At 46.6% G+C, this 27,500-nt stretch overlaps 1 protein-coding gene across 1 annotated transcript in view; it reads right to left on the reverse strand.

Moving 5' to 3' along the window:
• The window catches only part of caskin1 (CASK interacting protein 1), a 74,663-nt gene that overhangs the window by 28,803 nt on the left and 18,360 nt on the right, over positions 1–27,500 (reverse strand). The window contains 1 exon segment of the mRNA XM_076996750.1: positions 11,189–11,240. Within this exon segment, the coding sequence (XP_076852865.1) occupies positions 11,189–11,240 (52 nt within the window).

Genomic DNA, 27,500 nt, shown 5'->3' on the forward strand with positions numbered 1-27,500 from the left:
GGCAAACCAACTGATTACAGTTTTAGAAAATCACAATTGCTACGACTCTTTACAATCTGGGTTTCGGAAGAGGCATTCTACAGAGACTGCTCTCCTGAGGGTCTCAAATGATCTTTTAATGTCTGCTGATGTTGGTGACTGCTCTGTGTTGGTGCTGCTGGATCTCAGTTCTGCGTTTGATACCATTGATCATGAAATACTGATAAATAGGTTACGTGACTGGGTGGGCATATCTGGAACAGCACTTGATTGGTTTATTTCTTATCTCACTGGGAGAAGTTTCTCAGTTATGATGGGAAATTGCACGTCTGAGGCAACCCCATTAACCTGTGGGGTTCCACAGGGTTCAGTTTTAGGGCCTTTGTTGTTTTCTTTGTATATGTTACCTTTGGGGCAGATTTTAAATAGTTTTAATATTTCCTATCATTTATTTGCTGATGATATTCAGCTTTATTTCTCTTTTAAACCAAGTGAGGTTCATAGTTTGTCTAGGCTATTAGATTGTCTTCAATCAATCAGAGAATGGACCTCAAATAACTTCCTACAGCTAAATGATAACAAGACTGAGGTATTGATCATTGCTCCTGATAGGCTTAGTCAAACGATTAAGCAAAATCTTGGACTTCTTTCCTCTGCTGTCCACACTAGCCTCCGAAATCTGGGAGTTATCTTCGATCAGTCTTTAGCATTTGATTCTCATGTTAAACAGCTGTCAAGATCCTGTTTCTTCCACTTGAGAAATATCAGTAAACTGAGATCTATGGTCTCAACAGCAGATCTAGAGATGCTGATCCATGCGTTTATTTCATCTCGCATAGACTACTGTAATGCCTTGTTTTCATCTCTCAGTGTATCAGCTCGTGGTCGTTTACAGATAATTCAAAACGCTGCAGCGAGGTTACTGACCAAGTCAAGCAGACGGTCTCACATAACACCCATTTTAAAATCCTTACACTGGCTTCCTGTAGAATTCAGGATCCAGTTCAAGATTTTAACTTTAACATACAGAGCACTACACAACACAGCTCCTGTGTATGTCGCTGACCTGCTCCACCCCTACACTTCATCACGATTACTCAGGTCAAACAACCTGAGTTTACTGTCTGTGCCACGCTCATGTCTAAAGACTCGTGGAGACCGAGCATTTAAGGTGGTTGCTCCAAAACTGTGGAACACACTTTCTCCACATTTAAGATCAGCTGACACTGTAGATACTTTTAAAAAACAGCTAAAGACTTTCCTTTTTACGCAGGCGTTTAGTAAGTGGTGGAGGTTGCAGCCGTTGACCTTGTACACTGTATTTTATTTCTGTTTTATAGTGTGTGTTTTTGTGTCTTTGATTTATTTTATTTTATTTTCCGTTGTAAAGCACTTTGTGGCTTGTGCCTGTGAAAAGTGCTATATAAATGTATTTTACTTTACTTTACTTACTTTACTTTACTTTCCTGAAAAACCCTGCTCTGGGGCATTTTTTCAATCACTAAGATGACCAGCGTTTAAAACAACAGTGACAGCAGAGTGAGGTCTAAACAACTGAAACTCGTGTTTCTTACTAAAACACACAAGACAGAAGTGCAGCCAGCATCCCATGTTTCAGAATGATTCAGATGTGCCCCTCCAGTAAAGTGATATGATATCTGATGAACCCAGAATGCTCTCTGCAGCCCTTGGTGGGATATGTAGTACTCTTAACCCTTCACTGCTAAATGGAGGCAGACAAAGCATTCCTATTGGTTGCCCTCCGCTGAGACTCACCATCCACGATTGGTACGTGGATGTGCTGTAACCATGGTTACGGCTGCAAAAGCAGCGCTGCCAGTGCCACAGTGGGAAGTAGAGAGAGAGAGAGAGAGAGAGACATAGAGAGAGAGGAGGGGAGAGATAGAGGGGAGAGAGAGACATAGAGAGAGAGGAGGGGAGAGAGAGAGTGAAACCACACTCTGAGTGGAATACTAAACTCACAGGAACATTTTACGAGCCAGCTCTTCCATCTCCCATCTCTACGCAGGCCTCCATCTCTCCCCTCTCTCATTTCACCCAGGAGCCGATCCTCCACTGTGCTGCTCTGCTCTGTGTCTGTGGGGTGGTGGACAGGCCCCAGTAAAAGTACTAGCAATGCAATATTCATGGGCCTCGGCAGAGCGTACACTGTAGAAAAGCATTGTTGTTCCACAATTGTCCTACTGTGTGTATGTGTGTGACAGTGAGTGTATCATGCATGTAACAAATCAGGAGAGGTGAAATGTCTCTCTATAGCTCTCTTCATTTCCTTTACGCCCCCCCCCCTCTTTCTCTGGAACACAGTGACCTACTTTTTTTCTGAAGAGAGCACTAAAGTCTTCCCTCTCTACAACCACCGGCAACTTTGATCTCTGAGCAGAGCATCGCTTGATATCATTACCAACAACACCACTGATTGTCAAACTAAAGGTGTCTTCCTCCTCAAAGATGGATTAACCAACTACACGCATGGAACAATGTAGATGACAATTTCTGTGGTCTGTAAGATAAGTTGACGTGATAGTAACACGTTACATTTACTTAAGCATCTTTCTGACTGTGTACTCTTAGTCATGTACATTTGGTCAAGAACGTGTTTTTACATTCATTTATGCTCCTCCCGTTACATTTTTAAAATAATTTCGCTTCAATGCATTTTGTGCGATTTCATTTTTGACTATATCAGGCTGTGATTTTGCAGGTGTGTTTTGATTACTAACTAAGGTCCGGTGAAGTAGCTAGTATCTAGTATTTTTCCAGTGTTATTTAAGTAATTGTTACTATTATTTTAAACTATAGTTTTTTGGCTGCTCTACCCAGTTTTTTACTGTGGTTCAGCGCAGCCCTCTCTATCTCCCTCCTGTCAGTGAATGCACATTACAGTAATATCCTGCACTTTGCAATGTCATAATTATTACTGAATTATAATTATTACATAATTATTATTTAAACATCCATGTGAAGGAGAATAATGTTGGAGGGGGCTGGTTAGAGCCGACTTCCTGTGGAAACCAGTGGCAGAACAGGTGTCTCCTCAGAGCATACATTAATAATTCATCAACACGTTCCCAGTTATTCTTGGCTGTCAGAGGAATGTTAATTATTCAGAATCATGGCTAAACGTGTCATCAGACGCTTACACTGAAATATTTCCAGCATGGCTCAATCTGACAACTTCATTTCTACATCTGGCCTCAGCATTTTTTTTTTATTCCATTAATTCTATTGGCGGAGCTGAGAGCTCAGTGTTCTCTGCTTGGAGAGTATCTCCACCGTAACACCAGCACCTTCTGCTACACACTCATCTAAATCAGAATGCCAATCAGAACTCTTAATAGCTTCCTGAAAGGCCCAGATGATCTCCACAGCATCATCAGACTGACATCACCCTATCCTCCACTCATCTTTGCTAAAATACTCTATAAAACTCCCAAGATCAGACCAGCTCCAAATCGCTAAATTGGCTCCTCTCAGCAGGTGTGAGCCATCTTGTGACCCAGCGTGAGTTCAGGTGTGAACCAGTTTAGCCCTGCGTGAGTTCAGGTGTGAACCAGTTTAGCCCTGTGTGAGTTCAGGTGTAAACCAATTTAGACCAGCATGAATTCAGGTGTGAACCAGTTTATTCCAGCGCAAGTTCAGGTGTGAACCTGTTTAGCCCAGCACGAGTTCAGCCTGAATTCCTCTCAAGAAATGCCCAACTCATTTAATTAAATTTGTTTGGATTGATTAGCTTAAGGAAGTACTGAGAAATCTGCTCACAAAGATCGTCTGAGATTTCTGTAACATTTCTGGGGTTTTACATCTACATTTTTACTACCCATGATGTTAAATTCTACCTAGGAACATTTCTGGGCAAACGTGAATGTCCTGCAGACTGGAGACAGTTCATCCTCTTAGTGGATTTAGCAAAAAACATGGCAAACCCATTTTGCACCCTGGGAGAACACCAGATTTAATCTGTGTGCACTGCAGTGTACAAACACTGCCTTTGGGGCATTTTTGCCTGAAGCCCATTCAGAGAGGAAGCCATGACAGTAGCCCCATCACATGTTGGAGCCTCACATTATTCTTTGTAATTGTTACCCTGCATGTGTTCATTTAAAAGATAAAAGACAGACTGGGCATCTCGCCCTGCAGAAACAAAGGGAATTACAGAGGGCGATTCTGACCAAACAATACATCCCTGAGATGGAGTCATAAGAAACATGGCCAACAGCAACCTTCTCAAAGCACCTGCTGTCAGCCACTTCTCTTTGTCATAGAAATGAACAGTTTTTCTCCCCGACCCTTGAACGAAATTAATGTTGGGCACGGATCTGCCCTGCTGTTTTACATCAGAGCCTGTTCTCGTACGGAAGACCATAAAAGGGCATTTGCAAAATGAGGCCGACAACATTATCACCTGCCATTCTGCACCTGCTAGCTAGATTTTCCCTCGGTGACGTAGCTTGAAACAACATTCACCAAAGTGAAATGGAAACAAGTAACAAGCTGAAGAAGACTACAGTTTTGTTTACAGTAAATACCAATAGAAACTACGTAGCAACCAACACAGGCAACATTTTCTGAATAGATGACGGTGCACTTTTATAAGTCATTCTGGATAAGAATGTGGTAAATTCATAAAATGTACATATAATAGAAAATGAGCACAAGCCTATTTCTCAATGACTTCACCTGCCAACGTTCTTCACTGACGGAGCTTGAATTTCTCTGATGCTGGTGTATAATTTCAAACATGCCGTCAGTCATTTGAGATCTCCTCCAATCACGTGCCACAGCCAGGCATGGGTGGCACAAAATCAAACCTATTGTCCAATAAATGTGCAAATATATTTTTTTAATGCAAAAATCACTCTCACATCTCATTGGCTCCCACAGAAATAATTTATCTGATCATTACTCAAAATTATGTTTTAAATGTTCTTGTTGTACTCCAGTGACGCACAAGTCAGGCTTCCATGGCCTCCATGAGAAAGAAATGTGTTTTTACACTTTCTAGCCTAAAATATTCATTTGGAATAAAAGAATTAAGTAATATGAAAACAATATTAGGTTTTTTGTGACATTTTAGAGGAGGCTGGGATTCACACGAAGTCTTTGAGCAGTCACCTCTGTGAATATGTCTGCATACTGGAGTATAACGATTGGAGTATTTCACACTCTGAGGACATCTGAGAGAATTGCTTACTGCAGCATTAGCTGACGAGAGCACAGTCTAGGGGCCGCGACGACTCACAGTCTAGGGGCCGCAGCAACTCACGGTCATAATAAAGCCATTCATTTCAGACAGAAAAATCACTACTTCATATACACTCATTAATGAGTGGTGATGAATCAAAACTGAAAAGCAGTACCAGCAGGGCCGTAGCTGGGCTTTGGAAAATAGAGAGGTGCGGTTGGCATGCGTTAGTCAAAATGACACATGATGAAGTGTTCTGTCTGATCCTTTTGGACAACTCTGCCCTGCTCTGTTCTGACACTGTTAAAACAATGTGCTGACAGATTACTGTGAAGTAGGTGTGGGGTTTTCAAATGAAAAACCTCATATAGGCCTATATGTTATGGTTATTGCCATTTATGAATTCTTGTTTTTGTTTCTGTATTTTTCCATTATTTTCTTTTGTTTTTCAGTGTCTTATTATTGTTTGTAGTTTTAGTTGTACAGTATTTTGTCTTAGTTTAGATTTCGGTTTGTTTTTTCATAGTTAGGTTTGAACTATTGCTTGCTTTAATTTGATCGTTCTTGCACAGACCCTTGGAAGACTAGCGACTAGCTAATGATGCTAATGATCCAGATTAACAGGATCAAAATACAAAGGTCTGGAGTCTAAAGCCTTAACATTAAGGTTCTTTGTAATCTTAGCTAGCTAGAAACTCATTATAAAACACCATTATGAGATAACACCATAATACACTTAGATTCATTTGGCTTTGAAATTGATACGGTTGCCTACAAGTTGTTTTTTAATCAGTGGCGTTGTGTGAAATGTTAGCTAACCTACAAAGTGCTCATCAACTCCAGCGTTATTTATATTCTACGTTTCATACAGTTACCTCTACTCCATATGCAGGGCACTATTTCCAACGTTTCCTCCAGGCCACGGCGCAAGGATCACCGCGGTGTCCCCGCGAACGGCACGTTGGCTGCCGGTTGCGCGCGAGTGGCCGCTTGCGGTGCTGCGCACTTGCGTAAATTACAGCTGCTGTCAGCGGAGGTGCTGAGAAGGCAGAGGGCCGCGTTGACGTCCTCTCTCTCTCACACAGTAAACAACACGTCTGAACTGAATTAAGCCTGCATTCATCTCACAGGAAAAGATGACAACCCTCCATTGGTTTGGGCTTGGGCTTGGGTTGGGCTATGTATGTGTTTATCAGTGTGAGTTTTGTCACATCACAACTTTATCCAAAAGGTTCTTCAACCAAATGTCATATCTGCTTTTTCCTGAGTAGCTGCACAGCCTGTCAGGCTGCAGGACACAAACCCTTCCAGCAGCCCCCCAGGAACCGTACACAGCATTCCCACTGAGCCATAATCGGCCCGTTCGGAGTTCGCCCGAATCTCCTGAAAGCACAGACGATCAGAGGAGTGAAGACAGCACATGAATCTCACAGTGTGTGTGTGTGTGTGTGTGTGTGTGTGTGTGTGTGTGTGTGTGTGTGTGCGTGTGTGTGTGTGTGTGTGTGTGTGTGTGTGTGTGTGTGTGTGTGTGTGTGCAGGGTTCGGCAGCAGAGATCAGACAGGTGATAGGTTCCCGGCAGACGGCCATGCTGTAGGACTCTCTCATTTCCTGACTCTCAGCTCATTTCAGATAAAGCCACTCTTCCCAAAGCACGCTCACTCTCACACAGCAGTGTGTGATTCTGCGTACGTGTGTGTGCGTGTGTAGATAGTCTGGCGTGCTTCATTCCTGCAGATGCTTACACAAACAGCTCCGCCACAGGGCAACCAGCTCACACGAAGAGCTGCAGACACTGGGCTTCCCTGCCTGCCGTTTCTCCCACGGTCCACGGGCTCCTGCAGGCACCAAGACCTCGTGCTCTGGTGTGCTGGGTCTTCCCCAGTCAGAGCTCACGAAAGCACCCTTCCTGACCCAAGGCAGAGCAGGAGATGCAGCCACACACCGAGCTGGGGGTGCGAATCTGCACCAAGCTGCCCTCTCACCATCCACCCTCCCACAGACGGGGCTGAAATGATACCCCCTCCTCTTAGCGACTCACAGAACAGGCAGCAGGGGCGTGCAAGCATATTCCCCAATGACAGGACGTTTATCTTCATCTCCTGTATAAGGTTTGGGAGGTAAAACAGTTACTCATATTCTACACACACACACGGTGTGTTAATGTTAAGATCCAAACTGTCAGTAAGGCACAACTCTTGCTCCTTTATTATCTTACTGCAATAAAAGTGTCCTAACATTCCCACCTCCATGGCCTTCTTCAGACAGGCACACGGGCCTTTAACGCGCCCACACAGGTAACAAACATTAGCAGGAAACCACACCTTGTGAGCAGATTATCATAGAGACAACACATAATTGGAGGAAAAGGGTGGGAGGTCGTGAGGATGATCTACACCCACAGCGACCCCAAGGCTCCACCTAACAGCCAGACTAGTAGAATCAGTGTAATATGCATCCCGTGTAGAACCCAGTGTAGAATCGTGCTGAGCCCTAGCCACGCCCCCTCTGGCATATCTAAATATGCACGCATTGTGCTGAGAACGGAGGCGGAGCAGGACTCTGCTGGTGTGCAGTTACAGCTCCTGTCTCTGTCCGTGCCAGGAGACGGCTTTGAAGATGAATGCAGTGATTGTTCTGCGCACTTATCAGAGGTGCAGTGACTGCATCTCTTTGCGTTTTTCCAGGCAATCCACAGCCTCTCTCTGCAAAGAACACAGCCAACTTTGATCTATGGAACTCTTAACTGAAGGCGATTTGAGGCCTTTTGTGTGTGTGTGTGTGTGTGTGTGTGTGTATGTGTGTGTGTGTGTGTGTGTGTGTGAATAACAGGTCTGTGTGTTTACAGCTCTACCTCATCCATAAGTGGGTCAGTGACACAATTCTTGCTGTTGCGACTGAAATGAAACTACGACTATGGCACTATCATGCAAAATGTCAGCTATTTATTCTGAAAATATTCATGTCAATATTGCATGACCCATATAGGAATCACAGCTAGATAGTGCGCACACACACACACACACACACACACACACACACACACACAGTGCCTCTATCCATTTACTTATAGATGGTGCTCTGGGATCCAGTGGTTGTATCTCTGTCACATGAGGGCTGTGTGATAGGGCAACACGCCCTCTGATCCACGGGAACATACAACAAGAACCCGCCCTTTGGTTGGTTCCGTCCTTCTGATTGGTGGGCACATACAGGCAGAACCCACCCTCTCTGCACTACCAAGCATCCCACTCAGCAGGTACAAGCACAGTATCAGAATCAGTAGGTCACTGCTCCAGGAATGAGACTGGGGCACTGGGCATCCCACCTTTGCTCTATCTGCTGTGGTCATGCTATCACAGCTGATGTGCTCTTAACATCTTCTCCACCTTCACAAACAGCCCCAACACGTATTAACATTCAGTAACACAATGACTTTGGACAAACCTCAGAACTCACTTCTGAGGTTCCAGCCGAAAGTGTAAGGCACTGCGGCTGGCTGGCTGTCGCTGGCGTGTGAAGTCAGTGAGGACTAAAATACAGAGCAACTCACAGAACTAGAGCTTCAGAGAGACAAAGGGACAATTACCACACTAGATGAACTGTTCTCCACACTAGATGAACTGTTCACTTCAAATCTGTGTCCAGCTGCAGCTCAGACTCACAGTGTGTATTAAAGGAGCAGTAAGTTATTCCTCTAATGATTCTTCTTCACTTTATGAAACATTATACTGACACCTAGTGGCCTGGATGTTTCAGAGATTCTGTACTGGCAAATATGGTGACCTCACATAAAGTGGTATAAAGATATTTAAATATTATATAAAGTGGTCTCATGTAAGCTGCACTTTATAGAAACAATGTAAAAATACATCATTTTGATGAATATCACAAGCAAACAATGTTAATCTATCTACACCATAACTGGAAACTAAGGGTAGTAAAAAATACTTATTACTTAAAGATCCTTTAAAGCCTCTTTGGCTCCTTATCACAGTGCACTGTGTCCCCTCCCACTGTTAGTGTCACCCAGCCTGTCCAGGTCTGGTGCAGATTAAACCACACATCCACAATCAGTTTGTGTTCTTTGATTGTGTGCTTGTTTTTATTTTAACAACAAATCTTAAGATCTTAAAATTCAAACAACCTGGTACCTATAAAAAAATCAATACTGCTCATTAGTTCTCACATCAAGGACCACTGGAGGCATTTTTCTGTTTGGCATTTTCACACCACTGCAAATATCCAAACCTTTTAATCAATTATATCCAAAGCAACTTACAATTGTAAATGAATACAACTCAAGCAACTGATAGTTAATGACTTTGCTCAGGGGCCCAGCAGTAGCAACTTGTCAGTAATGGAGCTTGAACTGACATTAATGTGACCCAGTGACACCATTCATGTGACTACCAGTTTACACCAGAAGGATGGGTAGACTGGTGTCCGTCTAGGAGCTCAAACATGGGAACATCTGGCCTGAATCCAGACGTTTGACCACCTGAGTTAGCTGGCTCCTCAGACATCGCTAACACCTGGCTAGCCTGTCCATGATGAGCAATGAAGTGGAAGGTTACCAGCGAGAGGAGTGTCACAAAGCCTCGGTGACAGGTAGTAAAAGGGACGTATTCCTTCTCAGGTGTCTAGTCATTTAGGTGTCGTGTTCTTTTATTTACTTGACATGACAGTTTGCCAGTATTAGTTTACTTGTAGAGTATCGTTATGTTTTGTCTACAGAGAGCTGCGTCTTTCCAGGGCAATGATTAGCATGGTGCTAAAGACCCAGTGCACTCCCCTTCCATAGACACCCGACCAACCAAGACACCCGACCAATCAAGACACCCGACCAATTAGCTGATCCCTGCAGTCCTGTCAGCAGAGTTGCCATGACCAGCAACAGCTGCCCCAACACGGCTGACGTTCGTTAGCTGATAGCGAGCACACTGTATCAGTAAGGGGAGGAATGATTTTGAAAGAAGAGACTAAGACCATGTATGAGGCCCGAACTGAAGCAGTTGTGGCTGAAGAATTGAAGGATGTTTTTTTGCTGCACAGGCTGTCAGTGTTTATAATGTGGATGTGGAAAAATGCTGCAATTCATGAACTGCACAGTTGAAAGATTAAAAAATAAACATATTCGTATCTTTTTTCCACCACCTTGGAATCTAAACGTGGAATCGATAAGCAGAACCATATTCAGAATTAGAGCTGATAAAATTCAAATGATATCCAACCCTAGTGGCAAGGCAGGATTCCTCTCAGAAAGCTCAGTTACATCTCAGTTACAGATGCAGGAGTTACTGGTGTGTGGAAGTAAGGCTTGCAGTGATCTCCTCGTCTTGCAGTGATGCAGTACAAAACAGACGCTGGCTGTCTCTCTGTCCAAAAGTGGAGGGAAGGGAGACGGAGAGACTGAGACAGAGACAGAGACATCAGAACCCCCACCCACCATTCATGACCCTGGTTAAGGGGTAGGCTCATGAATATTTAATCAGGAGGGAAGACCCTCATCAACCTACACAGTCATAGAAACACAGACATCCTTGCAGAAACACAGTCACAGAAGTACAGACATCCCTGCAGAAACACAAGCAGACATACCTGCAGAAACACACTCACAGAAACACACTTCCCTGCAGAAACACAGCCACATAAACACAAGGAGACAGGCCTGCAGAAGCACAGTCACAGAAACACAAGGAGACAGGCCTGCAGAAACACAGTCACAGAAACACAAGGAGACAGGCCTTCAGAAACACAGCCACATAAACACAAGGAGACAGGCCTGCAGAAACACAGTCACAGAAACACACTTCCCTGCAGAAACACAGTCACAGAAACACACTTCCCTGCAGAAACACAGCCACAGAAACACACTTCCCTGCAGAAACACAGCCACAGAAACACAAGGAGACAGGCCTGCAGAAACACAGCCAGTACTTGGAAGCCAGACCGAACCCTGAACGATGTTTATAATGACACAGAAAGACCTTTTGTGTCTCACTTACCCATCTGTATCCTGGAAATTGACATTCACCTTCTTGGCAGAACCAAGCAACTCTGCAGGGAGAGAAAGAGAGAGAGTGTGTGAGAAAGAGAAACTTGAAACTTTCATAGCTCTTTTTTTCTCTACCATATGCCATAAACACACTCTCTTTCACTACTGCATGTTAGCAGCACAAAAGGCAGGCTGGTCTTTGTGGCGGTGATGAAGCAGAAAGCCCCACGCTGACCTGGAAACCTGGGATGACTGAAGCAGCTACTGTTAAAGGCAGAGGCAGGAGGAAACAGGAAGAATGGCCTCGCTATCCCTCGGGGCCAAAAATACACCATTTCCACAGTCAGCTGTGTGTGTGTGTGTGTGTGTGTGTGTGTGTGTGTGTGTGTGTGTGTGTGTGTCTCAAGCTGGGAGGATGTGGCAGAGAAAACACAGTCACTATTGTCGTGGCTTCCCGAAGGGAGGAATGGCCCTTGTTCTCAGGGTGCAGGCAGGGAATCCCACACAGCTCATGTAAACTTGTCCACAGGCATGTACCACCACACCATTCAAGCACAGCTGTTCAAGGTGACGCACTCTGAGGACATCGTGTTAATAGCACACGTCTGGCACAGCTGGCACACATCTGGCACAGTCTCATGTCCAGAGCGACTTACAGAACTGGGAGGTTATAAACAGGCTTAGCAGTGCAGGTGCTTCCTGGGAATTGAAGCCATAGGCTCTGGTTTCACTGACGCCTTTCTCCTATTCTCTAGGAGAACATGAACCTGCAGTCCTGAAAAGTGTCATTCACTGTAGTAGCAGGACGTTAGGGTTAGGGTGATGGGTGGGGCCAGTAAGATGCTTCCTGTCATAAATCACAAAGCATGGCCATGTGCCTACACACACACAGTTAACCACATTCAAACACACACTGAGATACATCAAAGACAGCAAATGAGATCCAAAATACAGTCACACACTGAGAGTTCACTGGCCCTGTGCATGGGAACTTGTGTCCAGTGTGCGGTGGCTGCACTCCCACAGGGGGCGGAGCTGTGGGTGGGCAGGACCACACATGTCACAGAAGGCAAAGCACTCAGTGGGTGTCACTGCAATCATTACAGCCACTCCCGCAGTAGCAGTTCCTCCAGAGACAGAGACTGTACCAATTCACACACTGTCCAATCAGAGAACAGGTAGGTGGGCAGCACACACAATGACTCCATAACCACCATCAAACATCAAAAGTGTAAATCCCTCTCTGGATCATGCATCAAACTGTGTGGTGTTTCTTATTAGCTCAAACCAGCAGGTAGAATTAGTGAAATTAACTGGGTGATGCAAAATCCTGGGAGGATGTTTAGAACTGCAGCACACCACACCACCCACCCAAGACCACACCCACACACCCAAGACCACACCCACACACCAACCTCCCTGCTATCATGAGGGCCTAAAGACTCCAGTATCGGAAATATATGAATAAGGAATAAGTATAAGTATAGGAACAAGTACTGGAAAATGCTGCTAATCTGCTGTGAGAGATACCTTCAGAAGTGTCCCCATTTCAGATGTGTCCCCATTTCAGCTCTGTCCCCCTCTTCAGCTGTGTCCCCTCTCCACACAGGTCTACCACAACCTGCCTCTAATCCTTTGAACCCCAGGCTTGCTAAAACATACCAACCATGCAACTGTGGTTATTTCCTATCTGGTTAGAAGTCTTTATAAAGATACATGTGTATATAAAATCAATATATTTCTCTAAAGTTATATCAGCACACATCCAGATTAAATGACCACCGTTAACACAATTACAGTGTATGCAGTAGGATCTTGTATTTCATCTAACCATGGTGGGAATTTACACATTATATCCGTCAGCGCTTTTGAGTGAGTTGTGCTGTCGCTGCTGGGCTGTCCTACGCTGGTAGACACTGCTAGTGTTTCTGATGATCCCTTCAGGTCTTCTCTCAGTCTGCACTGCAGGGACAAACCCGGCGCACTTAAATATGGGTCAGCACAGATGAGCATTTTACTAGACTGAGTAAAACAGCATGAAACGACACATTAGAGGTTCGTGATGGCCTTCATATTATCTGTGAGGCAGTAGAGTGTAGAGTGTGTTCCACTGGGGAAGGCTGCCTCGGCCGTCACAGTTAATGAGGGTCCACACTCTCCTGCTCAGTAGGGTTGACTAAGCACCTTCCCTTCTGCAGTGTTTGGGAGAAGATAACAGCCCAAAAATAAAATCAAAAACAAACTAAAGTCATCACACCTGCGCATCGCCTGGCCGCGTCAGCACAGGCAGTCTCACATCTGACAGGCTGGAGAATAAAGCTGTGTGTGGGTGTCTCCTGTGAAACCTGTGTGTGTGTGTGTGTGTGTGTGTGTGTGTGTGTGTGTGTGTGTGTGTGTGTGTGTGTGTGTGTGTGTGTGTGTGTGTGTGTGTGTGTGTGTGAGTGTGTGTGTATTAGTGTGTCTCCAGGGCAGTAGGTGGCGCTCTTTTCCAGGCCAACAGCAGAATCTTGGAGTAAATAAAGAAGCCAACAGCGCTCATGGAAAAATCTAAGTGGCAATAGCAACCCATGGAGATCCAGCATCATAGCGAGCTAGCCAGCCCTGATGGATTCTGCATTTCTCCAGTTCCAGGACCAAGAATGTCAGGAGACAGATGGATGTCCTCTGTGACCTGCTGAGATCACACTCGACTTCAGACAATAGAAGAAGACGCAGCTCGCTCATGCTCTGGGCCAGGAAAGCAACACGTCTGCTCTGATGAACCAACCCGGGACCTTCGACGTGATGCTTCAGGAAGCCGGTTGTTTTTCCCAAAATGAGTGCAAGGAGGCAGACGAGGAGCCTTCCCCTCCTACAGCTGCTGTGTTCTGACTAAACACTGTGCTTCGTAATGGCATCTGGAGTCTTTAGCCGAGTCTCAGCAGAGTACTAAATCTGCTCACTATGATTCTCCGGGCCAGGGCTGTACAGCTTACAGACACTGGGAACATCCTGCAATTCCAGAGTACAGATTCAGCTCAGGTCAATTCAGTCAGATAAAACAGCAGCAGGTTCTGTGGATATCACAGTCAGCAGGGTTCAGCCCTCCTGACACCAGTATGGAGGCCAGCCAAACCTTGAGAACATGTGCGGGGCAGTGGAGCTAAACTGTGTAGCACAGTCAGTGTAGCGATCAGTGTAGCACAGTCAGTGTTGCATAGTCAGTGTAACACAGTGTAACAGTCAGTGTGGCAGTCAGTGTAACACAGTGTAACACAGAGCCTGATCTCCCGATACAGGAAACATATGCACAAAGACCTGCACCTGGTGATAGTCCGACAAATGGAATTAGGAGGCGGCTCGACTCTCATGGCAGAAAGTTCCTGGCATGGTCGGACATTTGGAAGCAGAGCAGGTGGAGACTGTGCAGGTGTCTGTGGACCTCGGCTCGTTCCGGCACGCACACACTATGGCGGCAAACCCACAGCGGAGCAAACCTGCATACGAAGCAGGAGCCTGTGTGTGAGGCAGTGTAACCGAGACACGACTACTGCACTACGTGATGTATACATCAGGGACACAGCAGGGGCTCGTCTGCGGTCGCCTTGCCCTCCGATACCGGACCATGGCTCCTCTCTTCGGCTCACAGCTGTGCTCTGACTGCCCGCTGTCTCAGGACTCCAGACATTAAACCGTTAAACCACCAGTCGTGTCAGTGACTACAGCATTCACCTTTTTCTCAACACGAACTGTTCATAGACGTATTGACTAAGCCTCGAGCTCAAATAGAAAACAGGTTTGTTTTCCAGTTTCCAGTTTGTTTGTTTTCCCGTTATAAATGCAGGAGTAATTTGGAAATGTTATATATAACCACTGAGCAAGCTAAAGTGACGTAAACTCCTCCATCATTATTCTGTCCTGTCAGAGCTGCCTGTCCACAGCTCCAAACTCAGCGCACCTGCTGGAGGAGACGTCCACGCTGATGCTCTCAGCTGTCAGTGGACAGGTTCTTCACACACAACGTATAGCGCAACCCCTTCATCTAGGAGATCGCTGAGGTATGTGGGTGTGTATGTATGTGTGTTTTCTCTGCTGCCATCTGTGCTTGCATGTTACATATGTCGGCGTTCATGTCCTGCTCGATCTCGCAGTGCAAGACATAAACGTCCCTTACGTCACTTCCCCCTTCAATCCCCCACTTACTCATTTAAGTAATGGGGGGATAAATCATCAGCTTAAATCGTTTGGCTTCTGCTGTCTGCTGCTCTGGTAGCAAATCTCTCCATCAGAGTCAACAACAGCACCTGAAGAGCACCTGTCATGAAGGACCCAGCACCTGATCCAGGCTGAGCAGGACCGGGCAGGACCGGGCAGGACCGAGCAGCTCCACTCCGAGCAGACGCTGTGGGCAAGTGATTAATAGCCTGCATTGGCCTCTCCCTGCTGCTGGATCACTGCATGGAAAATGATTAGTTAAAAGTCTGGCCCTGTCTGACTGATTGGCTCAGCTCCTGGCTAGAGCTGTGAGGAGACTTCTCCCTCTCTCTCTCACTCTCTCTCTCTCTCTCTCTCACACACACACACACACACACAACTCCAAACTGCTCTGCTATTTCCCAGAATGCATCACACTCTCCACTACCCCACCTCATCACACAACACTGCTACATTCTATTTTCTCCACTGAAGCTTCATCGTAGATGAAACCAGATTAGAGTGAAACCTCCCTCTCCCTCTCTCTGTGTGTCTCTATCTCTCTCTTTCTCTCTCTCCCTCTCCCTCTCTCTCTGTGTGTCTCTCTCTCCGTCAGTGAACCTTCACTGGAGTCTCTCAGGGGGGATCCAGGATGTTTTGTTTTGCTCCGAGGTTTATTTCCTGACTGTAGACCCTCCTCCCTTCTTATGTGCTGCCTTCAGAAAAGGACTGAACAGCTGCTGTTACACTGCCAACATCAGCATCTCTCTCCCAAAAATACCTCCTCTCCTCCCCTCTCGTGTTCTCCCCTCCTCTCCCCTCATCCCCCCTCATCCCCTCTCCTCCAAACAGCACAACAGCCCTGTGATCTGCAGCAAAGACACAGATTAGCTGCTCCTCCGGCCTGGAGCTCCTCGTGGCAGTATCAGGGTGCAGGGAGCAGTTTCCTCCCCTGGAGAAGTCCTGCTCCACGCTGTGCGAACGTCTGATCCTGCCCAACCCCGCCTGCCTCTCCGCGCTTCCTCTGGTGCTGTTTCCCTTCCAGGTAAAACATCAGAGGCCATCTGCTGCTCGGCCTTCTGGGATCGCACCTTCCTGTTGAAGCTGATAGCAGCCCCTTCCCAGAGCAGCCGCTCCTGGTGATAGTTTAGCTCTGTGGACGGAGTGTGAATGCAAGGACAAGCTGCAAACCCTGCTCCACACAGACCTGCACCAACACCTCAGTCTGCTCCACGCAGACCTGCACCAACACCTCAGTCTGCTCCACGCAGACCTGCACCAACACCTCAGTCTGCTCCACGCAGACCTGCACCAACACCTCAGTCTGCTCCACACAGACCTGCACCAACACCTCAGTCTGCTCCACGCAGACCTGCACCAACACCTCAGTCTGCTCCATGCAGACCTGCACCAACACCTCAGTCTGCTCCACGCAGACCTGCACCAACACCTCAGTCTGCTCCACGCAGACCTGCACCAACACCTCAGTCTGCTCCACGCAGACCTGCACCAACACCTCAGTCTGCTCCACGCAGACCTGCACCAACACCTCAGTCTGCTCCACGCAGACCTGCACCAACACCTCAGTCTGCTCCACGCAGATCTGCACCAACACCTCAGTCTGCTCCACGCAGACCTGCACCAACACCTCAGTCTGCTCCACACAGACCTACACCAACACCTCAGTCTGCTCCACGCAGACCTGCACCAACACCTCAGTCTGCTCCACGCAGACCAGCACCAACACCTCAGTCTGCTCCACGCAGACCTGCACCAACACCTCAGTCTGCTCCACACAGACCTGCACCAACACCTCAGTCTGCTCCACACAGACGTGCACCAACACCTCAGTCTGCTCCACACAGACCTGCACCAACACCTCAGTCTGCTCCACGCAGACCTGCACAAACACCTTAGTCTGCTCCACGCAGACCTGCACAAACACCTTAGTCTGCTCCACGCAGACCTGCACCAACACCTCAGTCTGCTCCATGCAGACCAGCACCAACACCTCAGTCTGCTCCACGCAGACCTGCACCAACACCTCAGTCTGCTCCATGCAGACCAGCAGCAACACCTCAGTCTGCTCCACACAGACCGGCCATGGCATTCTGTAGAACTATACCGGAGTTGCTAGGCAACAGCAACCTTCCTACACATGTGCACACAAATTAGTACAGCTCTCCCACACATTGCCTCCAACACTGTTTTACTCTCACAAACCTCTCACTCACTCACACACACACACAAAAGAGAAACCATCTAATAAGAACCAGAGTTAACCAGCTGGTGATTTTCTTATGAACTAATCTCTACAATAACAATCTATCTGGCTAGTGTGTGTGTGTGTGTGTGTGTGTGTGTGTGTGTGTGTGTGTGTGTGTGTGTGTGTGTGTGTGTGTGTGTGTGTGCGTGTGTGTGTGTGTGTGTGTGTGTTCAAACTTGTCCACATCTGAAATCCCCAATTGTGGTCCACAGACTGAGCAACGTCAACAGTGTCAAGTCCTCCCACCCATGAGACCCAGCCCTGCATCTGTGGGGCTGGATTCCTATTGATCATCCCCAATCAGTGAAGCTTCAAATATCTCTCTCTCTCTCTCTCTCTCTCTCTCTCTCTCTCTCTCTCTCTCTCTCTCTCTCTCTCTCTCTATCCTTCTCCCTCTCTCTCTCTCTCACACACACACACACACACACACACACACACACACACACACACACACAGAGCTGTGGTTTGCTGTGTAGGCTAATGCCTTGGAAATATTCTTCCTATGCTTCCAACAAGCCAGGTGACACACACCAACACACTGACACACACCAACACACTGACACACACCGACACACACCAACACACTGACACACACCAACACACTGACACACACCAACACACACCAACACACTGACACACACTGACACACACCAACACACTGACACACACCAACACACACCAACACACTGACACACACCAACACTCACCAACACACTGACACACACCAACACACTGACACACACCAACACACACCAACACACTCACACACACACACTCACTGACACACACCAACACACACCAACACACTGACACACACCAACACACACCAACACACTGACACACACCAACACACTGACACACACCAACACACTGACACACACCAACACACACCAACACACTGACACACACCAACACACTGACACACACCAACACACACCAACACACACCAACACACTGACACACACCAACACACTGACACACACCAACACACACCAACACACTGACTCACACCAACACACTGACACACACCGACACACTGACACACACCGACACACCGACACACACCAACACACCGACACACACCAACACACCAACACACTGACACACACCAACACACTGTCAGTTCTGAGCGCCATGAGAGCTGATCTAGCTAGGCAGGCCTGACCTGATCTCATCCTGCAGTTCAAAATCGCCCCCCAAACCGAACATGATCAGATATTTCATCAAAACCATTTTAGCACACATTACAGCAATGTAACGCTAAAGATCGGAATGATATCTGTGAAGTAATATTTCCGAAGTGTTGTGTAATGTGTCCTGTTAGTAGCCGTGTCAGCAGCGCTGAAGGAGAGATCTGTCTCATATGACTGACAGGCTCCTGACAACCATGTGTCACACACCGCTTGGATTCTGACAAATGCCTGTCAGACTAAATGCCTTCAGTACAATCACCATTAACACACCCATACAGTCACGTGTGAAAACACACACTCGCGCACACACACACACGCAGCAGCGTACTACAGATGTGTCACATATGGCTACAGGACGTTTTGTCTGCCGGACATAACAGCGCAGTAGCACGTCTCACCCGACGTCTCCAGGAGACCACGCACACACGCGCACACACACGCACACACACGCACACACACGAGCGCTCCCTCATTAGAGAACAGCACATCTGCAACGGATCAGCCACCAGCGAAACGGGCTTGGATCCGCCATCACTGAACCCCATCACAGCCGAGCTCATCAGAGCACCGTCTGGACCCAGAGACCCAGCTCCTGCACAGCAGACCCGAGATCACAGCCTCTGTACCATAGCACCACGGAGGAAATGATTAAAAGAGCCTGTGTGTGTGCGTGTGTGTGTGTGTGACTAAGAGAATCACAGTGAAACAGACAGAGCTCATATTGTTCTAGTTCTGGAGGAAGCTGGCTGCTGTTTGGCTGTGTGAGTTCTCTTACTATAAATAGAGTGTGTATTCAAAATGGACGGATCACTTTAAGAGTTCCTGGAGGCTCCCCTCAGCGCAAGCAGTACCAAACACCTGGGGCACACGGAGAGAGACAATCAAACGTCCCAATCAGAAGGAGCTCTTCTGTGACGTGTCTCTGCACTACTATTCAAGGGCTTTGGACAATTTAAGCATTTTAAGACCTCAGAAACGTGTGTGTGTGAGAGAGAGGATGTGTGTGTGTGTGCGTGTGTGTGTGTGTGTGTGTGTGTGTGTGTGTGTGTGTGTAGGTAAAATTTCACAGTTTCTTTTTCTCTCTTTGGTGTTCTGTAAATCTCATTGTCTCACTCACTTCTTAGGTGTCAATCTCATTGTCTCACTCACTTCTCAGCTGTCTACGTCCAGCCCCAGGCATCTTCTTCAGTCGGTGTGTGAATGTGTGTGAGCCCAACCACATGCCCTGAATCCCACTCCACTGTCACTCTAGTAATGTACACCATCACCACGACTCCACCATCACCCCATGGCATGGTCACTATTGCCACCACTATCGTACACCACCCACCCAATGGCTACCGTCATCACCATCCTCACCCCATGCTAGGGTCACTCTGCTGAGCAGCTGGTCTAGGGACATGACGGCATCACTCTCGGCTCCTCTTCCTGCTCCTACCTCCAGTAAACTCCGCCCACTTCCTACACACACAGTTACACACTGACACACGCAATGAGAACAGAGCTCTCATCTCCTGTAAACCCAGACAGGACCCAGGCTCACAGCTGCCTTGTCTGGCCCACACTGTCTCATGCTCCAGGCCTCTAGAGGACATGCATGTCATCAGCAGAGCATCAGGGGGGCTTGTGAGCTTCTTCTTGGAATGGCTCTATGATTAAAGCCTCCACAATGACAGAAACTCACAACAGCTCTGCCGAATGGCCACGGGCCCTGTGGGCAGCACACTTTAGCTCTCACAAACACACATATACACACACACACACACACACACCCACATTGCTACTCTGTCATTAACGTCTGGACGACTCATAAAGCTCACCTGACTCTACAGAGTCTCTCCAGGCCGCCACTGACGTTCAGAAATGTTTGGTTTTTACACATCTCTCTATTTTCTTTTTTTTGTACAAACGTTCACATGCATTTAACAAGATTCTGTCATTCCTGTCACATTATGCTAAAATGACTAACATCAGGCAGCGTTACGACACCCGACTGCAAAGCTTCTCGCTGCAAAGCAAGAACTACTTTACTGTACATGATGTACTACTGTGCAGGTCACATGATGAATCAGGAATGCTGAATTATGCTTGAGTGTGGCTTTTTTTTCCTGCTGTTTTTGCAGCCAGTAATTCGAGACTATGCAAAATGAATGCAGGGGTGTTCCAAGGATGTAAAGGAAAAATGTGAGCAGTTCCTGCCACTGGCATGAACTGGATCTTCTGGGGCCTGGTCCAAAAAGAACTGAACCAGGCACGTTTCCTTGGAGTTTTATGCCTCGGTTAAGTAAGTCCTCTTAAGGTATGAATGACATGTCAATCAGCACAATCACACAAAAAAGTCACCTGAATGAAAACATACTTCATAGTTTATGACATGGTCAATCGTAGTAGCCCTAATCTCACGTGAGACTAATTCTGGTCTTCTACATTGGCTCCGTCTCCCTCTCCCACTACTGTCTCTGTAAGCCCCTTCTCTGTTTGTTTGGGTCCCAAATGCCAAGCATGTCCTCTATTGTACAGATGATAAAGTCAAAAGAGAGGGTCAGAGAGAGAGAGAGAGAGAGGGAGAAAGAGAGAGCTGCATCAGTTACTAATTGGCTATGACTCATCAGGTTTTTTTTTGGTTGTTTATTTTTTCTGTTGTTGTTTTGTTATTACTTTTTTTTAAATCACTGAAACAGGAGTTTGTGCTATCAAATTCACATTTTTTTGGTCTTGACCACAGTTTGAACAGATTTGAAAAGAGAATTTAAATGTGTAACAGATGCAATAAATACAGTTATTCTAGTGGTCGAAGCTGAGTGAGTCAAAAATATATGAATTTTAAAAGATGAGGTTATTGAGTATCATCTGACCCAACAACTGAAAACGGATACAGAGTGTAGTCCACACGCATCACTTGTATGGAGAGGTTTATAAATTCAGTATTGATAAACGCATGCAACCTTTCAACAGCACTGACTACTACAGGCACGTAAAGAAACACCAAGAATGAGAATGCTCATTTGGCATCGGTTCAGAGCCTGTTTACATGGTTCCAGTTATAAATAAGGGTGTAGAAACAATGGGTTTGTGCTGGACAGAGGCGGACTTTGCATAGAGGCATTCCTAGGCCATTGCCTTGGGCCCCTCCCACAGCAGCCCACTGTAGGGGCCCCCTGACTAGCTGACTTATTTCTCGCATATTAATGTTGATGAACCCCCTAGCTAAATTCGCCTTGAGCCCCCAAATTGCTAAGTCCGCCACTGGTGCTGGATAACTGCTGAGGGATGGAGACAGGCCTTTGGGCCAGGTAGAGGGGCCCAGAGCTGCCTTCACTGTACTACTTCAGAGAGAACACACACATACACACACATACACATACAAGCACACACACACATATATACAGTATATATACACTATATTGCCAAAAGTATTCGCTCACCCATCCAAATGATCAGAATCAGTTGTTCCTATCACTTCCATTGCCACAGGTTTATGAAGCACATGGTGTGAAGAGGTCGCCAACTTTCTGCAGAGTCAATCACTACAGACATCCAAACTTCATGTGGCCTTCAGATTAGCTCATGAACAGTGTGCAGGGAGCTTCATGGAATTGGTTTCCATGGTCGAGCAGATGCATCCAAGCCATACATCACCAAGTGCAATGCAAAGCGTCGGATGCAGTGGTATAAACCACTGGCAATTGCCAGGAGAACAGAACGGTACTTGTCTGACTGCCAAGTGTAAAGTTTGGTGGAGGGGGGGATTATGGTGTGGGGTTGTTTTTCAGGAGCTGAGCTTAGTTCCAGTGAAAGGAACTCTGAATGCTTCAGCATACCAAGACATTTTGGACAATTCCATGATGCCAACTTTGTGGGAACAGTTTGGAGCTGGCCCCTTCCTCTTCCAACATGACTGTGCACCAGTGCACAAAGCAAGGTCCATAAAGACATGGAGGGCAGAGTCTGGTGTGGATGAACTTGACTGGCCTGCACAGAGTCCTGACCTCAACCCGATAAAACACCTTTGGGTTGAATTGAGAGACAGGCCTTCTCATTCAACATCAGTATGTGACCTCACAAATGCGCTTCTGGAAGAATAGTCAAAAATCCCCATAAGCACACTCCTAAAACTTGTGGACAGCCTTACCAGAAGAGTTGAAGCTGTTCTAGCTGCAAATGGTGGACCAACGTCATAATGAACCCTATGGATTAGGAATGGGATGTCATTTAAGCTCATATGTGAGTCAAGGAAGGTGAGTGAAAACTTCTGGCAATATAGTGAATATATATACACACACAAAACATACATGTGCACACACATACACACACCTATGGTATCCAAAACAAATACCAGCACAAATCTAGAAATCCAAATTAGTCTACAGTCTTGGCTTAATGAAAGAAAACATGACTCCAACAAGAGTCTTAAACAATGGGAAGGCTCATAAAACAGCGTCTAAAAGTTGGTGCAAGTATAAACAGAACTGGAGCGCTATAATCGGAAAACATATGGGTAGACCGTGATGATGATGTAGACGTCAAAGCATTAGAATGGGAAAACTCAAAGCAGAGTGCCTTGAAAAAAATAAAATAAAATGCACAACAAAGCAAATGAAAAGCAGACAGACAGACACAGGGGTCAGGACTGTGAGAAATCTGCTGTAACATCCAGATTAACACCAGCGTTAACACCCAAACAAAAGAAAACAAGGTTACAGGGCGCTAAAGACAAACAAATCATGGAATCTGGATGAAAGTGATATTCAGGGTTGATCCACAGATTGAACCATAAAGGTGGCCTGAAGAACACAATGCGATTTCCCTACTGTATGTATGATCTGGGGCTGCATGTCAGGTTAAGGGCAAAGCCAGATGGTTATTCCATCACTTTTGCCAGGGGCTGCAGGATATTGAGGATATTTTGAAATTACAGCTTTATGTCGGTTGGGTTACGTTTCCGCCAGCCATGCACACTCTTTTCTCCCATTATCTTCCTGTCATATTTGCTCCAGGTTGCTCAAGTTGATTGGATGACACTTGCAGACCAGCAATTTTCAGAAAGAGCCCCAGATTCTCTGTGGGGCTCGGCTGAGACGTAGACTTTGAAGGGGGTTTGTCCTCCAGTGGTGAAGTCAAATGTTCTTCTGTGGCTTTGGCCTCGATTGGGCCCTGATTTTGCGTCCTCCACCTTCACCCACCTTCATGCCCACTCCTGGAGAAACACACCCCTACAACATGACGCTGGCACTCACACACTCTTGAGATTGGGGAGTTTTTTCATTTGTTAGGTTGGCGCTTAATTTGGATTTTCACCAAAAGCTTCTGACCATCTGAGCACAAAAACGTATGCCACATTTTGGCTGCCTGAGTCTCTCTGGTGCAGTGCAGTTGGACTTTGATTGGTTTGTTCTTCGTGAATGGCATCCTTCTGAGCAGAATCTTTCTTATTGGTGAGTGGTCCAGCTTCACTCCTGCCACTTCTTTACAATGATCCGAGGTCTCTGTAAGGCTTCTCTCACAAGTCCCCCTCTGGCTGTGCTGCTGTGCTTTGAGCAGTGCCCTTGTCTAGGCACTGACTTGGTGGTATGATGCAGCTTCTATTTCCACCCACACACGCGCGCACACACACACACACCTTACAGAGGAGGAGACAGGAGATGTAAACAGGCAAGGGAGAAAAAGCAGACCAAGAATGACTACATATGAGGGAGAGACAACTGAAGCCTGTATTCCGTTTTGACAACTTAGAGATATGCGCATTTTCTTTCAGTCTCTCTCTCTCTCTTTCTCTCTCTCTCTCTCTCTCTCTCTCTCTTTCTCTCTCTCTCTCACTCTCTCTCTACTTCATGTGTGTCATTGTAAGTACCCATTTGGAAATTTCCAGTAATAGTAATAGGAATGTTAATTAGGTGTTTGTTTTTAGCCCCTCATAAATAAACTCTGTTGTGACCGACACTGACTAAGGCCAAACTTACACTACAACACAGAGAGCGACATGACTACATGTGTGTGTGTGTGTGTGTGTGTGTGTGTGTGTGTGTGTGTGTGTGTGTGTGTGTGTGTTTGTGTGTAAGACGGCCATTATGCCCTGTTTGTTTTCTAGGCCTGTAAGACATTAATCTTGGTATTGTTCTGCACTGGCGTGGATGTCAGTGCTGATGTCAGAATTAGAATAGTCCTCTACATTATTACCTACAGTAAACACTCAACCACTTGGGACATTTCAACAACAACATCAGCCAATGAAGCCAGTGGTCTCTACTGATCTTCTGAAACCAGGAGCTCCTGGAGTAGGCCCTGTCCCTCAACACCAGCTCCTTCTCTCCTCGAGAGTACTCTACCATCTGCAGGACGCCTGCGTTCTCATGGCAGTTTTTTTTTTAGATACAACTTCGACAAAGCTCAACAATAAGAAAAGGAAAAACACAGGGGGAAATCTGACTCTGACCCAGTGGAAAATGTCAGAAATCTCCTCACGCATTGTCTGTAGCAGCGTGTTGTGTGTCGGTGACAAAGGTACCATGTTCCAAGGTTAGGAAGGGGTCCGGAACATTCCAGAGCGTTCCAGAACCTTCTACTGCAGCTCGGGTTGGACAGGAGCAGGTGGAGAACAGGGTGGAGTTGGCTGGCCCCTCAGGACCCCCCCCCCCCCCCCCTCGCATTACCATGAGAAAGACAGCTTAGGGACATCAGGCCTGGCTGGGGAGCCGTTTGAATGCTAAATGCTGCCATATTGTTTGTGTTGTGTCCAGCCCTTTGGAAAAGCACATGCCCCCAGCAGCTGTTGCTGCATGCCAGTGCCACACAGACAGCTCTTCACCAGGGGACGTAGTACTGGGCCACATTGTCACAGACCATTTAAATCTGCTTGTGGTGTGTGTGCTTGTGTGTGCGTGTGTGTGTGTGTGTGTGTTTATCCTCATGTCTTTATAGAAACCCAAAAGTGTAGAAGTTAAAACCCACACAGTAGGATTCCAAGGCAAGATATATTTGCCAACAAAGTAATCCAACCCTTTCCTGGCAGGAAGCTGAGATTCCGATCAAGATCATCGTGAATTATGCATGTGGCCGTGTGTGAGTGTTTGTTTTAAAACATTCTAAATGTATGTGTTGGCTTTAGTATTAATGGGAAAACAGGGTGACAGTTTGATCTCAATTGAAAAGAAAATATTTGGACATTAAATTTGTCATTTAGCTTCTGCGGTCCTACTACAAACATAGTGGCAAACTTCTTAAATCGATGTTATAGTTTTCTATAAAACTATGTTGCTAAGAGAAGCAGTATCCATGGTTACAGTGTCCTCTTGATCTATGTCTAATTTCCTAACAGTGGGTGGGGCAAATATGCACTGGCCAGACATCAAGCCAATTTCATACTCAGACACTCAGAGCGTTATAGCCAATCAACACAAGGGAGGCTGTTAGGTTGGGCCGTTATAGCCAATCAACACAAGGGAGGCTGTTAGGTTGGAGCGATCTGAAGTGGCGGGAACACATAAAATCAGAGCTCAGTTGCAGTCCTGTGTTCTCTCATCTAACTGACCTTGCTGTATTGGACCAGTGTAACTGATATGAGCAGACGGGGGAGAGGTTTCTGCTTTCAAGCGAGGAGGAAGCTTCTCTAGAGACACAAATCTCCTTCCCTTGCTCACACCCAGGCAAGCCACCACCTTTAACAGAGTGTGAGTGAGTGTGCGTGTGTGTGTGTGTTTTAAACTTACAGTGTGAGTGTGTATGTGTATGTGTGTAACTCACAGTGTGAAAGTTAGTGTGGGTGCACGTGTTTAACTCACAGTATGAATGTGGGCATGTGTGTGTATGTGTGTATGAGCACAAATGTTTAACTCACAAAGTTTGTGTGTGCTCCTGCAGCTTCGACTCAGAGTATGAGTGTGAGTGTGTGTGTGTGTGTGTGTGTGTGTGTGTGTGTGTGTGCTCTGCAGGCAATGCGGGGGAAGCAGCTCTTAACAGTCATGGCGTGGGTGAGCTTCACACCAGCCATCAGAACGTAGATCCTGGAAAACCACCAACACAGTCATGACACCTGACAAGGTGGAAGCCATTACGGAGCAGGGAGCTTCCCAGCAGCCCAGAGAGGAACCGCAGAGGAAAAACGGCTTTCTGAGAAACACAAAGCGAATCTCTGCATGGCCATTTCAGTGTGGGGCGGGTTCATTCCATGTTTCTTCTCCTTTAGACCAGAGCTTCTCAGTCCAGTCCTGTGGGACCTCCTGCAGGCGTAGGTGTGTCCGCAGCAGGGGCAGGTCCCAGGGGGTTGAGAGGGTCCACTTCAGATGTCTACTCAGGCAGGGAGATAATGATCCCAACCTCTAGCACTCCAAACATACCCCCCCCCCCCCCCCCCCACACACACACACACACACACACACAGTCATCATCTACCTCCAGCCCTCAACATGTAGTCCCTACGTAAGACGTCGGTCAGCCATCATTGAATGACATCAATCTAATGGACAGATTAAGACCTGTTTTTCTTCACTTAGCCATTTTCTTTGATTTTGCCAAAAGCAGTAGAGATTTTGTCTCCTAGCAACTACATTCTCAGTGTCAAGGTTATCATAGACTGGCTTGCTACTGTGAATATTAAAATCTTCTTCAATGAAGAAATCAGCACGTCTCAGTCAGCAAGAGCGTGTGAGGGGCACACAGATCACCAGGAAAGAGAAGGGGGAGGAGCCTCCGTG

The sequence above is a fragment of the Brachyhypopomus gauderio genome, chromosome 2 (genome assembly GCF_052324685.1).
Source record: "Brachyhypopomus gauderio isolate BG-103 chromosome 2, BGAUD_0.2, whole genome shotgun sequence".
NCBI classification, from domain to species: Eukaryota; Metazoa; Chordata; class Actinopteri; order Gymnotiformes; family Hypopomidae; genus Brachyhypopomus; species Brachyhypopomus gauderio.